This window comes from Gopherus flavomarginatus, chromosome 5 (assembly GCF_025201925.1).
Source record: "Gopherus flavomarginatus isolate rGopFla2 chromosome 5, rGopFla2.mat.asm, whole genome shotgun sequence".
In the NCBI taxonomy this organism is placed as follows: Eukaryota; Metazoa; Chordata; order Testudines; family Testudinidae; genus Gopherus; species Gopherus flavomarginatus.
In genome coordinates this window covers 126344250-126358091 of record NC_066621.1, presented here as the reverse complement: position 1 = coordinate 126358091, position 13842 = coordinate 126344250, and the positions used below count along the sequence as shown (strand labels likewise).

The 13842-nt window shown below is 42.9% G+C and overlaps 1 protein-coding gene across 1 annotated transcript in view; it reads left to right on the top strand.

Moving 5' to 3' along the window:
• KCNK10 (potassium two pore domain channel subfamily K member 10) overlaps window positions 1-13625 on the top strand; it is a 108678-nt gene extending 95053 nt beyond the window's left edge. Inside the window, exons 5-7 of the mRNA XM_050953285.1 lie at window positions 7380-7566; window positions 10526-10668; window positions 13002-13625. Of these exons, the coding sequence (XP_050809242.1) occupies window positions 7380-7566; window positions 10526-10668; window positions 13002-13625 (954 nt within the window). The remainder of the gene's footprint in view (window positions 1-7379; window positions 7567-10525; window positions 10669-13001) is intronic.
• The last annotated feature ends 217 nt before the right edge of the window (window positions 13626-13842 follow it).

Below are 13842 nucleotides of genomic sequence, written 5' to 3'. Positions count from 1 at the left end.
AGTTTTGTAGCATTCCAAATGTTCAATGAATTTGATACTATATATTTGATGCACGTAATTATTGGTAGAGATGGGCTGAAGATGAAAAATTTCAATCCACATTTTGCAAATCCCAACATTTCGGAGTGTTAGATCATTGGCTCTTTATAAAGATAGAGGCCATTTGCAAAATAGAAATCCATATTCTGATTTCTAAATACCTGCAAAGTTCAGAGAAATTTGGTTCAGCCCTATAACTAATTCCTATATAAAATATAATGCTTATACTTCTCTTAATGGCAGTGTAATAACTGGCACTCAACACTGGAGTGCCTCTTGTTGGCTTGATATGGAACTGCAGCTATGTCTCTGCCTCGGTTTTCCTAGCTGGGCTCTCAATAAATTCAATGAGACTTACATACAGTGAATGATGCCCCTTCAGGGGTCTAATCTATTTAAACAAGCTTTCTCCTTCTGCCACAGGTCCCCAGGCATCTCCATTGCTTGGAGCTCAGCCGTCTCTCCTCTGCTGACTCAGGGTATCTCCCAGGTCTCTCTGCCTGGAGAGCTTTGTACTTTGTCTCCTCTGGAGCTTTTTCTCTCTGTGTTCTGGGGGCTGTTGCTCACCCTGAGAGCCTTTGCTCACCAGAGAGACTCCAGCAGGAGTAGCTTCCTACCTAGCTCTCCTGAGGTGCTCACTCCCTAGGAGCTTCCTCTCTCTTTTCTGGCTCCTGCCTGAGCACTCATAACTCTTGATTAGGCCCAGATATTTCTTAACTAATAACTACTATCCAGTTAGCCATCCACAGGTGGATCTGGGTTGTCTTACTCTCCTCAGCAGAACCTGTCACTGGGAGGTGGGGTGACTGGTCATCTCAGAGGGCCAGCCATCATGACCTATCTTTCTCTCCCTGAGCTGACCTGTACTCAAAGGCAGGCTCAATAAAAACTAACTCTTGATCATGTCCTGCAGCCAAGTGGGTACTTCCTGCCTTGCTGTCACAAGGAAGTCTACAAGACCCCTGGCAATCTTTGTATTCTTGTCGCTGAAGTACGAAGAACCCAAGAGTGGTGTTCCCCAGAGTCCTGTGTAGCTCAAGTGGTGAACCAAATCCCCAGTAGTCTGTAGCATGTTGTAGTTCAGAACAGCCTGTACTCCCTTGGAAGTCAAGCCAAGTCACATACAAGTTCAAATGCCTTCTGGGGTAACAAAAGGTCAAACTGAAAGTCCATGACAAATGCTCAGACTAATAATTCTTGTGCCGCTCTCAGGCTCCCCTGAAGTCTTCTTTGTGCCCCCTGCAGAGCTTCTCTTATGTTCATTCTCCCCAGCAGGATTCTCTTACTGACTTCCTTCCCCTAGGATTCTGGCAGGGACCTCCTACAAGGAGCAGGAGGATCCATATCTCAGGCATCACCCACTGGAGCCTGCCCTGCTCCCTCTGGGTCTCTTCTATTCCCTGTTTCCCTTGCAGAATGCCAGCCTCAGGACTGTCTTCCTGGATGCTTGCCCCATATTCTAGGGGCTCACCATAAGAGTTAGCTCTATTCCCAGGGCTCAGCTTTCTGACTACAGCCATCCCCAAACTACTGGACCCTCCTTTGCAGTCTCACCCCTCAGAATGAATTCCCAGCTCTGTTTAAGTCATTCTTCCTGACTCCCTGCAGTGGGAGTAACTAATTATCAGTAAGCTGCTGTATCACCATTAGCTGGGGGTGAGGCTGAGTCTGGCCAGCCAGCCAGTAACAGTCAGACTGAAGGATCCAGTTCTCGTCTACTTTGGTGGTTTTCAAGATCTGGTCTGCAGAGCATTTGCTGGTGGCCAAGAGTGGTCATATGGTGCTGGCTTTCCCTTGTTGCTTTCGTTGCTACACTGCATTAAAAGATAGGAAAAAATGTGCAGTTCTTTCCAATGTAAACTGTTGTTGAAGTTGTCACAGGGATGCTGTGCCATCATGAATGGAAAAGGAGGTTGCCTATGCAGTTGCAAAAGGGACAGGACATGGGTGCACACAAGTGTGAATGAGTAGGGGGTTATCTATGTGTGACCGTTGGTGCCTGGTGGGGGGCCACATTGAGATTGCTCTGTCAGGGCAAACTGCAAAGAATGGGGCAGATGATCCCCTTAAGTGGTGGTTCTTCTAATAATTAGATTCACCAAACCAGCAACAAAACAGCTTCTACAACACCTTACTGGTTACCAGGGCTGGTGCAAAGATGTTTCGTGCCCTAGGCGAAACTTCCACCTTGCGCCCTCCCCCCCACTGCACCCCCACCCTGAGGTGCCCCCCCCCCACGGCAGTTCCCCCCCTCCACCCTGAAGCACCTCCCTTGCGGCAGTTCCCCACCCTCCGCCCTGAGGCACCACCCACCACGCCAGCCACCCCTGCTCCATGCACTAGCACAAGCACCCTGAGCACGCCTTCGCTGCTTCACTTCTCCCACCTCCCAGGCTTGCGGCGCCTAAGCTGATTGGTGCTGCAAGCCTGGAAAGTGGGAGAAGTGTAGCAGCTCATCCCTGCCCAACCTCCTCCCCAAGCACGCAGTAGCTGCTTCACTTCTCCCTTATTTGCTCCAGGCGGCCCTCCCCGCACTCCCCTGCCCCAGGTCCCTTCATCTAAATGCCGGAGGTGACCGGGGTGGCCGAAGATCCAGCCGCCGTGGTCGCTGCTGAAGAAAATGGTGCCCCCCAAATGCCAGCACCCTAGGCGACCACCTAGGTTGTCTAAATGGTTGCACCGGCCCTGTTGGTTACCCACAAGCCAAAAACACAGCTCCCTTAAAGCAATTCAACCTTGAGCTCCCACCCAGACAGCCAAGGCAAATATAAGGATTACTGAAAATCTTGTTCATCATAAAGTTCTACCAGTCCCAAAGGATCAGACACATTACCTGCCAGGACATTGAATATTTCAGATCTCACACAAATACATGCACAACCAATTCTATTAACTGAACTGAAAAATGATTAAAAAGCAAAGAGAGAGAGTATTGTGGTTAAGAGGTCATTATACATACAGATATGAATAAAGTTCTTAGTCAGTTTCATAGTAGAGATGGTGAGCTGCTGAATTGCAACAAGTTCTTTCCAGAATCAGTTCATCAGGTTATAATCCAAATAGGTAGTTCACATACAGTGTTTATTCAAATTATTCCATGAGAGTTAGCAGGGTAATCCAGAGTGGAGCTGAAGACCTTGGTCTTGCAACTCAAGCTTCCCCTGACCAAGCTTAAGCAGATCTGAGATAACAGGATCAGGGCCCTAGAGTTCTTTTATCGATCTCTGGCAGGCTGTCAATAGCCTTTGGACAGGAGGTATTCCTTGGGTGAAGCATTGTGGCTTTGAAATTAAACCTCCTGTTTCCTATGTATACACAGGTAACTAGTTGCATTCATCAGCATAAGGTAATTATCCATTAAACAGTTCATAGATAGTTTGCTATAAACTTCAAAGAGAAATATATACAATGATATTACACCCAAGTTTCATCTAAATGTTAATATCCCCTTTTGATCTCCCAGTTAATAGAGTATAGTAATAGACAAGAATGTCTGGTTACATTGTTAACCTCTAACAAGATATAGGTCACTGGTTCTAAAACTTTTGTACTGGTCAGCCCTTTCACATAGCAAGCCTCTGAGTGTGACCTCCCCCCCCTTATAAATTAAAAACATATTTGTATATATTTAACACCATTATAAATGCTGGATGCAAAGCAGGGTTTGGGGTGGAGGCTGACCGCTCGTGACCCCCCATGTAATAACCACACGACCCTCTGAGGGGTCCCGACCTGCAGTCTGAGAACCCCTGATATAGGTAAACAGAGAGAAATACAATCACTATCTTCAAATTCTAAGGAATGGCCTTAATTACCATTTATATATTTTTCTAATATGTCTTTAAAGGTTGAATTTGCATCATTTAGCTTGCTAGTCGCGTAACCCAGTCTGGCTCTGTGTCACACCATGAGACGGGCTTTTGACTAGGATGTTAGTCCATACTGTGAAAAAAAATTGAGTCTGCCAATCTACTTGTATACTAGATTCCAAATATTATTGTTCAGCAAATAATGTAATGGGGGCAAAGGGGAGGAGGTTGCTTTTGTGCTATTTTCACTAGCTCTAAAAATGGTGGGCCTGAATTATCGTTGTCCTTGTATAATCATTTATGCTAATGTACAGTGAATGTCCAATACTACTATTCTGGTCTGGTGGCATTTCACCCTTGCTTTGCCCTGGTGTAAATGGTGGTGCACGGTAGTAGTGAATCAGGCCTGATGGCTCTCCATCCAGTTGTGTGGTGTGCATTACCTTTATATAAGCGAATGGTTATTTTTCGTTTCTCTTAAAAACCTTTGGCTGTGTTTATTGTCCATGATATCGAGGGATTTATAATGCTGGCTTGAACAAGCAGATGTCCCAAGTGTTTCCTGGTCCTGATCTGTAACAACCAGAATCTTCCAGTTATTGTCCTATTATAAGCAGAGACTGCATTGTCACTCACACTGAAATGCATGCTGACGTGGACATATGGGGACTAGGGAGAGAAGCACCATACTTAAATTTACTTTACTAATATTACACAGCTGGTTTAAAGCACTTTTTAGCCAAGGATCTCCCAGTACTTTACAAACATTGCTCAAGCCTCAGAACCTTCAATGTGAGGTGGTGAAGTGCTGTTATTCCCTTTTTACATCTGGGGAAACTAAGGCACAGAACATTTAAGTGACTTGCCCAACTTGCAGTCACCAAGCTGGGAAATAAATCTTCAAGGTCTTTTGCATGGGGCAAGTTTGAATCCAGGTCTTCCAGGTTGAAAGGCTAGTACCATTTCACCAGTTAATTTTTAGATGTTCCCACTTCTAGTCCTAGCCATATCAGCTACACATAATACAAAATAGTAGAAAGTGGAATCCTGCAGTTCTGGGTTTATCTCAGCGAGAAACAATTCCTAATGAAGTTATATTGGATTTTAATGTTTTCAGAAAGCTCCTAAAGGAAAATAATTCCACAAAGGAAAAAATAGAGAGTAAGTTTAAATACTCTAGCATTGTTTATCTGCTTGGTACTTGAGTAGTGATTTTTTTTCAGGTCTTGCATTGGATTAGTCATGTTTACTGTAATCTTTTTCTGTTAGCTCTCGGAAAATAGACAAAGGGTAAACATAAGTGTTCAGAAAAATAAATGAGGGGAAGAATAGCATACAATATCTGTTTTAAAATGGCATTTATGAGACATAATGTATTTAGGCTACTACCTGGGTGTTGTCTGCTGTGTCTCATATTCAAGCAACCTTTCACAATTTAGCTTTGCAGGCTCCAAGGAAATGCAGTTTCTACTCCTTCTGCGAAGAGCAATAACACTGTGCACTGGCTGGTTAGACTGGTAACTGTCCAGTTTAGTCCATAGCCTCTAGGAATATTATAAAGACAATTTCAGAAACCTTATTTCCTTTCTAGATGATCTAATCTGAAATGAGATCTCAGTTCTAGGTAAAGGCACATAGTTTAGAGAACTAATCTGAAAACATATAATGTACATCTTAACCTCCACATTCCCTCTACAGGATAAACATATGAAATTTAAATTGGAGTTTAAAATAACCTACAATAGACCAGTGGTTCCCAGATTTCTTGGGCTGTTGTACCAAATTCTGAGTTCATTTATAGCATAGTAAATTTGGAACATTTGCAATGAAGTCAACAGAGTTAACTCAGGGTTTAGCTGATCGCCATATTTTGGGTCGGGAGGGAATTTTCCTCCAGGGCAGATTGGCAGAGGGCCTGGAGGTTTTTCGCCTTCCTCTGCAGTGTGGGGCATGGGTCATTTGCTGGTGGATTCTCTGCAGCTTGAGGTCTTCAGACCACAATTTGAAGACTTCAATAACTCAGGCATAGGTTAGAGGTTTGTTATAGAAGTGGATGGGTAGGGTTCTGTGGCCTGCTTTGTGCAGGGGGTCGGACTAGATGATCACATTGGTCCCTTCTGATCCTAGAATCTATGAATCTATGAATCTATGAAAACTGTTGACAGTTGAGATAACTGAAATCAGAATATTGACCTAGTGACCTCAGCTGTATCAACCATGGTTGAAAAAAAATAATATTACATCACTGATGTAGGTATTTAATTTACAGCAGCTAGAACCGTCTTTCTGTCCCTGCTTAAAGGCTCAACAGGATAGTCTTAGCAGGGCCAGTGCAACCATTTAGGCAACCTAGGTGGTGGCCTAGAATTTGGCGGGTGCCTTTTTCTTCAGCAGCGACTGCGGCGGCCAAATCTTCGGCCGCCCTGGTCGCCGCCGGCATTTAGGCGGAGGGAGCTGGGGCAGGGGAGCGTGGGGAGGGCCGCCTGCAGCAAGTAAGGGCAGGGCGGCATGCAAGGGAACTCCCTGCCCCAGCTCACCGCTGTCCCACCTCCTCCCCAAGCACGCCATGGCTGCTTCACTTCTCCCGCCTCCCAGGCTTGTGGCGCCTAAGCTGATTGGTGTTTGTGCTCGTGCGCAGAGCAGGGGTGAGCTCGGGTTAGGGGGGTGCCTCAGGGCAGAGGGTGGAGGGTAGGGAGCTGCAGCGGGGGGGCACCTCAGGGCAGAGAGAGGGGAGGGTGCAAGGTGGAAGTTTCGCCTAGGGCACGAAACATCTTTGCACTGGCCCTGAGTCTTACACAGATCCCCATGCAGTGTTGCCAGCTCTCACAATGTTATCTCCAGTCTCACAATATCTAGTGTTTTACTTGGAGCCACATCTTTTGAAATCAGGGGATTACATGAGAATTCCAGCCTTCATTTAAAAAAATAGTGAGTTTCTAGCCCTCACGGTTGTTGTGGAAAGCTGGAAGAGTGCACTCTAAAGGCTCACAAATCAAATACCCCCCCCCCCACAAGTATTATTATTTAAAATGTTCATGATTTTTAAGCCAATTTTATTATTTTTTTACACCTGACTCATGATTTCTGACTGCTTGGGGTTGACAGTACTGATATTTTGTGTCTGTGTGTGCGCGCATGTATGTATGTATTCCCCATTAATTTTTCTGAACCTGCAATGGATCCGTAGCTACTCCAAGTCACAATCTCATTTGCTCTGGGATGTGGAGCCCTCCAAGCTTCATGTAGGTTAGCACACATGCCACTGACTGGGAAATAGGGAGCAGCATTGCACTGGAGCCCAGCACAGTAGATGTTGTGGAGAGGTTCAGCCTAATATAGATCAAAAAAGGCAAAAGGACCAGCACCAGCACCAGCAGGAGCAGCAGTGCTTTGGGACCAGGCACAACAAAGATTGTTTTTAAGGGCTTGTTTACATGACCAGTTCTGCAATGTATGTTAAATTCAACAACTGGGGGAAAAGCATCAATAATCTATCAAAAATTTGTTCTCTCTTGTTGTTCCCTTTTCTAGAAAAAACAAGTGAGTCAGACAAAGATCAGGGTGATCTCCACTATCCTCTTCATCCTGGCAGGGTGCATTGTCTTTGTGACCATCCCTGCAGTCATTTTCAAACAGATTGAAGGATGGACAGCCTTGGAGTCCATTTACTTTGTGGTCATCACTCTGACCACGGTTGGCTTTGGCGATTTTGTAGCAGGTAAGTAATCTGAGCATTGAAATGTCACCCTCAGTCTAGTGGTACCAGGTAGAAGTGCCTTGGCTCCAACACATTTTTCTAAGGTGCATAGCAGGCTTTTAAAAACACGTTGAATTCCATTGAAAATTATTCTGAATGTCTTCATCTGTGTCACTGTGCAACTGACAAATAACACATAGCAGTACAAGCTAATTTAAAATCCAGGTGTCCAGTCATCTGACGAGCACAAGCTCTGAGCAGTGTAAGCAAAATGAGTATCTTCCTCTTGGAAACTCTTACTGTCTTTTATCACTCTATGAATTGTGCATGAGTGAAATTAATTTCCTATTGAATTCAAGACATCTGAATTGTATTAGTGTCTTTTGCATCACACTGATAAAGGCATTAGTAGGTGAAGCAAGTAGCTCAGGGGATGCACTGATAAGACTTTCCCATTGGATGGCCATGTGTGAGCTGTGCAGCCCAATGAGCTGATAGATGCTGTAACAGGAGCACAGCTTCCATGGCACGAGCTGCAGCTTTCTAGGAGACAGCTAGCAGGATTTTACTCTCTAACCTCGACAAAAATGTTGATACTGCAGCCATCCCATTACGGAAAACTGACATTAGAAGTGAAATGGGACTAAGGGGTGTTCATTTGAGTGTTATGTGGATACGGTGTATTTTCTGGGATGAATGCAGTCCTAAACAGGTACCATAAATATTCATCCCCATCAATTACCAGCAAAGGGGCTGTCCTGGGATTGGTGGTCACAGAAGCTTTGCTGAGGAAAAGGTGGTTAGAAACCGAGAGGCATCTGTTCTCCCACTGGTATGTGAGCTCCGTTCCCATTAATGTTTACTGGCTAGAACAAATGTGTTGAGACGCGTATGGATCCCTGTGTTGCAAAGAGATGTACTATGCAATTGTCCTGTTATCTTCCATTACACCAATGAAATCTGAGTGAGTTAAAACAATTCAAATTCAACCAATTGGTGACCAGCTTGCTTGCTAAAAGTTGTTCTTTTATAAACAGTCCCCTCACCCTCCCTTTCTTATTTTGGTAGGGAAGACATGAGTTATCTGTGCAGATGGGCCTGAATCAAACCCCAGATCTGAATACACCTGAACTATGGGAAAATTCAGATCCAGATCTGAATTTTTTGACTTTGGTCCATCTTTAACTATTTGAATGTGAAGAATATTGGATAGAAGAATCCACTGATGGTTGGGTTTTTGTGGTATCATAAGAAGGTAACCAAAGACATTTGGGTATTTCACAATATTTTTCCTGGATCTGTGGAAGTTTTCCTTCGTTACTGTTATTTTTTTAATTTAATTCTACAATATTGGATCTTTAAATCTAACAAAAAAAAATCTGACAGCTAAAATGGCCAGAAGAATAAAATCCGAAATCATTCAGCAGCCCGCAGCTGATGTTTTACTAGAACCAAATGGAATGTAACCCACAAGCCTCAAGGATAATCTCATGATAGGAGCGTTGGAGCAGGAAGCAGATTTGTGGTTTATTTCTGGTTTTGCCACAGATTTCCTGTGAGACCATGAGGAAGACTCTTTAATCGCTCCCTTCCTCAGTTTCCTTATCTGTAAAGTGGGGCTAAAGATACACTCCTTTGAGGTAAAGTAATAACAATGGAACTGCACTGATTTATGCCATCTGAGAATTTGGCCCAGTGTCTCTGTAAATTGGAAAAAGGGTTTGCTGTTGCTGGACACAGTGGAAAATCTGATAGGTTGGGAAAGATAGTGTGGCACTCCATCCATTGCCTGGCTATTCAACGTGACAGACCACGGCAATCTACTTTATAGAAAGCTTCCACTGAGACATGTGTGACCAGAGTGGCCTCATTATACTATAGCAACCCCACCTCCCTCTGGTTCATGTGGTGGAGGACTGGAAAGGCAAAGTGATTCACAGTGTGTATGAAGAGAGATTAGAATCAAAAACAATATTTGGGTCCTTGCCAACATCTGAATGCCTGGGCTTTCAAGGGAGTGTTCAATCATTGTAAGTACACTCATGCTCAGGCTGGGTAAAACTCATTTTAAGGGCTCATTAGAATGTATCAGATTGCAAACAGCCTGTAAAAGCTCAGGGGAAAAACATTCAATTGTAACATGGGTTGTCAGTAGGGAAAAATCCTGTGTTCTGTCTGTGGCTATAAACATATAGCCGTGTAACACTGGAGTGCATCTTCCCTAAATAAAATGAAATATGCTAATTATTGGCCAAAATGTAAAACAGGAAAATTAGATTCTTTATCTGGATTGAAACTGTTTAAGATAAAACAGAACAAGTGAAGAGCCCAAATCCAAACTCTGGATCTAGATGGCCCTAAATAGTCAGAAGGGTCCCTCTTTCTAGACTGGACCAGGTCAAATCCCCAGATCCAAATAGGCCTCAGCTTTATGGAAGTTGGGATCCTGATTCAAATATCATGTTTCAGGTTGGGCTCATGTGTAGAATTTAGTGAAATGTGCTTCAGATCAAAATATTTTCCATAATGTATATCCTACAGGGGGTGCTTTTACTAGTCTATCAATGTTTTAAATATAGTGTGTGGAATATCAGAAAATGATATTCTCTACCTGTATAAGGCTTAGTCTTTGAAAAGTTGTTTGTGCCCTTAAACAAGTATTAAAACTGGGGATCCAATGGCTTCCTCCACAATATTATTTAATACAAAGAAAAAATGTACGGAATATTCTGATCAACCACACAGCAGCAGAACATTAAACCATTTTAGGAACGGTCTAAGTGTAGGAAGGGACTTGGGGATTCCAGCTATTTCTCAGACCAGACAAACTTGTAGTCATTTCATAGGACAGAAGGAAGTTGCTAATGAGAACCAGGAAATACTTACATGAGTTTCCATGAATTGTAGAAGGCCTGGTGTTAAATATTTTTGCCATCTCATGGTTCCTACGCAGAAATAGAACCATGTATGCTTATTTCAGGGGGAAATACTGATATCCATTATCGGGAGTGGTACAAACCCTTAGTCTGGTTTTGGATCCTCGTCGGCCTTGCCTACTTTGCTGCTGTCCTGAGTATGATTGGAGACTGGCTAAGAGTTCTATCCAAGAAGACAAAAGAGGAGGTATGACTGCTAGTTGATCAATGATTTTTCACTTTATAAGAGAACTTTAAATGCCAGACCACTGCTGGTCAGGGAGGGATGGTCTCTTATTTGAACTAATGCTAAATAATCCCTTGTATTTACCCTTTTGGCTGCTTCTTTTCAAGCCTCTTCCTTTTTTGTATTCTAGTGTGTGACTTAATGGCTCTGATCTCTTGATCCCTTAATGAGAGAGGGAGAAAAAAAAGGAATTAATTGAATCAAATTCTATGTCATTAGCATTATAGCCCTATAGAGTAGGGTGACCAGACAGCGAATGTGAAAAATCGGGATGGGAGTGGGGGGTAATAGGAGCTTATATAAGAAAAAGACTAAAAAATCGGGATGGTCCCTATAAAATCGGGACCTCTGGTCACCCTACTATAGAGACCATATGATACTAGGATTTCTAGCACTATCATTATAGAAAAAGAGAAGAGAGCCTCCACCACAAAATCAGGATCCAGAATTTAACTTCCTCTCATTCACAAAGGACTGGGGTTCATAGATTTTTTTTTTTTATGCCTGGAGTAACTATTATGATTGTCTAGTCTGGCCTCCTGCATAACACAGGCCAACATACTATTTCACCCAGTAATTCCTACATCAAGCCCAAAACTTCTGTTTGAGGTATAGCATATCTTTTATATTTGACCTCAGGGTTTGGATCAGCCTATTATAAAGCAAGAGTCAAACTTTAATCTGTGGTGGATTTTGAACCCCCCTTTCCCTAAATTCAGGGATAGTGGTTCAGAGTCAGGGTTTCAGTTCAGGCCCATCTCTGTGAAAATGAAGTAGAAATGTCAGTAGAAAGATACTGTAAAAAAACAGAGGAAACTTTAGCCACTTTTGTCAAGAGCAGTTGGTGTCCTAGTACCACTTGCCCTTAGTTAATTTCAGCCAAAACACTGTCCTCCACAGTTCATAGGGAAAGGAAGACAATATCCTAGTGACTCACTAATAATCAGGGTAGAAAGTGAGGGTAGCTGCTTTGGCTTCAGCATTATACTATTAAACATAATTTCACCCCTTCTACATCCCAACAAAATCTACTTTGGCAGATTAGTTAGGGAATGCATAACCAGCAAGTAGTTTGCCTAATTAGTACTGCTGTTCATTATCAAGAGTTATTTGTGAAGTCAGCTGAGTCACCTGAGGCCAAATGTGTCTCTGGTGTATCTCCAAGGACACAAAGTGAGATACTTTATGGAAGAATTTGGTTTGTGTTGGTGGGCTGATCAGATGCAATATCGGCTTAAATCTTTTCTCTTTTCAAGTTGGACCTTGGGAAAGGCCTGGATGGGCTTCAACATCAGTTATTCATTTCTCTCTCTCTTTTTTCCTGTGTCAGAATAAATATTTATACAACACAGTAGCTATGTGAGCTCCCTATTCCAAAGTCATTATTCTGTACTCATGTGCCTGGAGCTAGAAACATAACATAACAATAAATCTCTTAGGGACATTTGAATGGAACTGTATGGCTCCTTGAAGCACCCACAGGGAATTTCCCAAGTGTTTTCAATCCTTGTGCTTTAGGAAACAAACTGATCAATAGCTGGCATTTGGAAGAAATTCCAACACTTTGGTATATAGTATTTGGATAGTTCAAGTGAAATATGGAGATTTTTCCACTTCCCGTTAAAGACTGAAGCATTTGGTAACTTTCTGAGACAGAATATCCAGACTAGATGGACCATAGGTTTCTTCCAGTATTTAAAATAATTTAATAAGAATATAGATTTTACCTAAATTAATCACTGCAGGGCACAATACAGAACCTTCAATGGGATTGCACAGGTGTAATTATGATCACAGTTTAGGAAATAGGTCTATATATAATTATGTTTATGACATCTCAGTTATTAAAGACCTCAAAGCCTCATATGGAAAAATCCTTGGTTGCTGATGGTTCTTTGAGTTGCCTGTCTACTTGATAAGTGCACAGAGGTTATCAATCAGTGGTTTTATTGTTTCCCTAATGAAGAAAGGGTTGATCAGAGTGTGAGAGTATCCTTGTGACTTGCAAGCTGGACATAAAATGTCCACTGGTGGCAGCCAAATGCAGGAAGATAAACAACATACCTATGTGGGATTCAAGTTATAAGCCAGTCTAGACATAGTATGATTAAAGCTGAGCCTGATGCTACCTCTGCCAAATTTTGGGGAAGTCTGGTGCAGTCTCCAGCTCCAGATCTAGTCTTTTCAGCTCTGACCAATTTCTAATTCTATGATATACAGTAAAAATGTGTGTTATTATTCTATAGTGAGAATTTCCCTCTTTCCTTAGCATGTTTTTGTTTGTTTTCTGGAAGGTTGGTGAAATAAAAGCCCATGCGGCTGAGTGGAAAGCCAACGTGACTGCTGAGTTCAGGGAAACCCGGAGGCGGCTCAGCGTGGAGATCCATGACAAACTTCAGAGGGCAGCCACCATTCGGAGCATGGAACGTAGGAGACTAGGGCTGGACCAGAGGGCCCACTCACTGGATATGCTCTCTCCGGAGAAGCGCTCTGTCTTCGCTGCCTTGGAGACGAGACGCTTCAAGGCCTCATCTCAGGAAAGCATCAACAACAGACCTAACAACCTGCGCCTTAAAGGGACAGAACAGCTCAACAAGCATGGGCAGGGGTCATCTGAGGACAACATCATCAACAAGTTTGGCTCCTCGTCCAAGCTGACCAAAAGGAAAAACAAAGACCTGAAAAAGTGCATCCCCGAAGATGTGCGGAAAATTTATGAGACCTTCCGACACCTCTCCTTGGATGAAGAGAAGAAGGAAGAGGAAACTGAGAAGATGTGTAACTCAGAGAGCTCTTCTAGCACAGCTATCCTGACTAACTGTATTCAGCAACACTTCGACCTGGAAAATGGAACCATCCCCACTGAAACCAAAGAAAGGGAACATGAAAACAAAACGTTACTTGAAGACAGAAATTAAATGTAAAAGATGCTTGACTTTAATTAACTTATGTTAGTGTTTTTATATATATATATATATATATATTGAGACACGTGCCTTATACAGACTCCTTATTCAGTATGAATTACATAGCATTGAAGAATATTTCACTGTGCCATAATGACTGAAGCTTGCTCTGCCAAAATGAATCAGAAACACAGCACTGGAGAATGGCAACAGAAAGCAACACATGGGG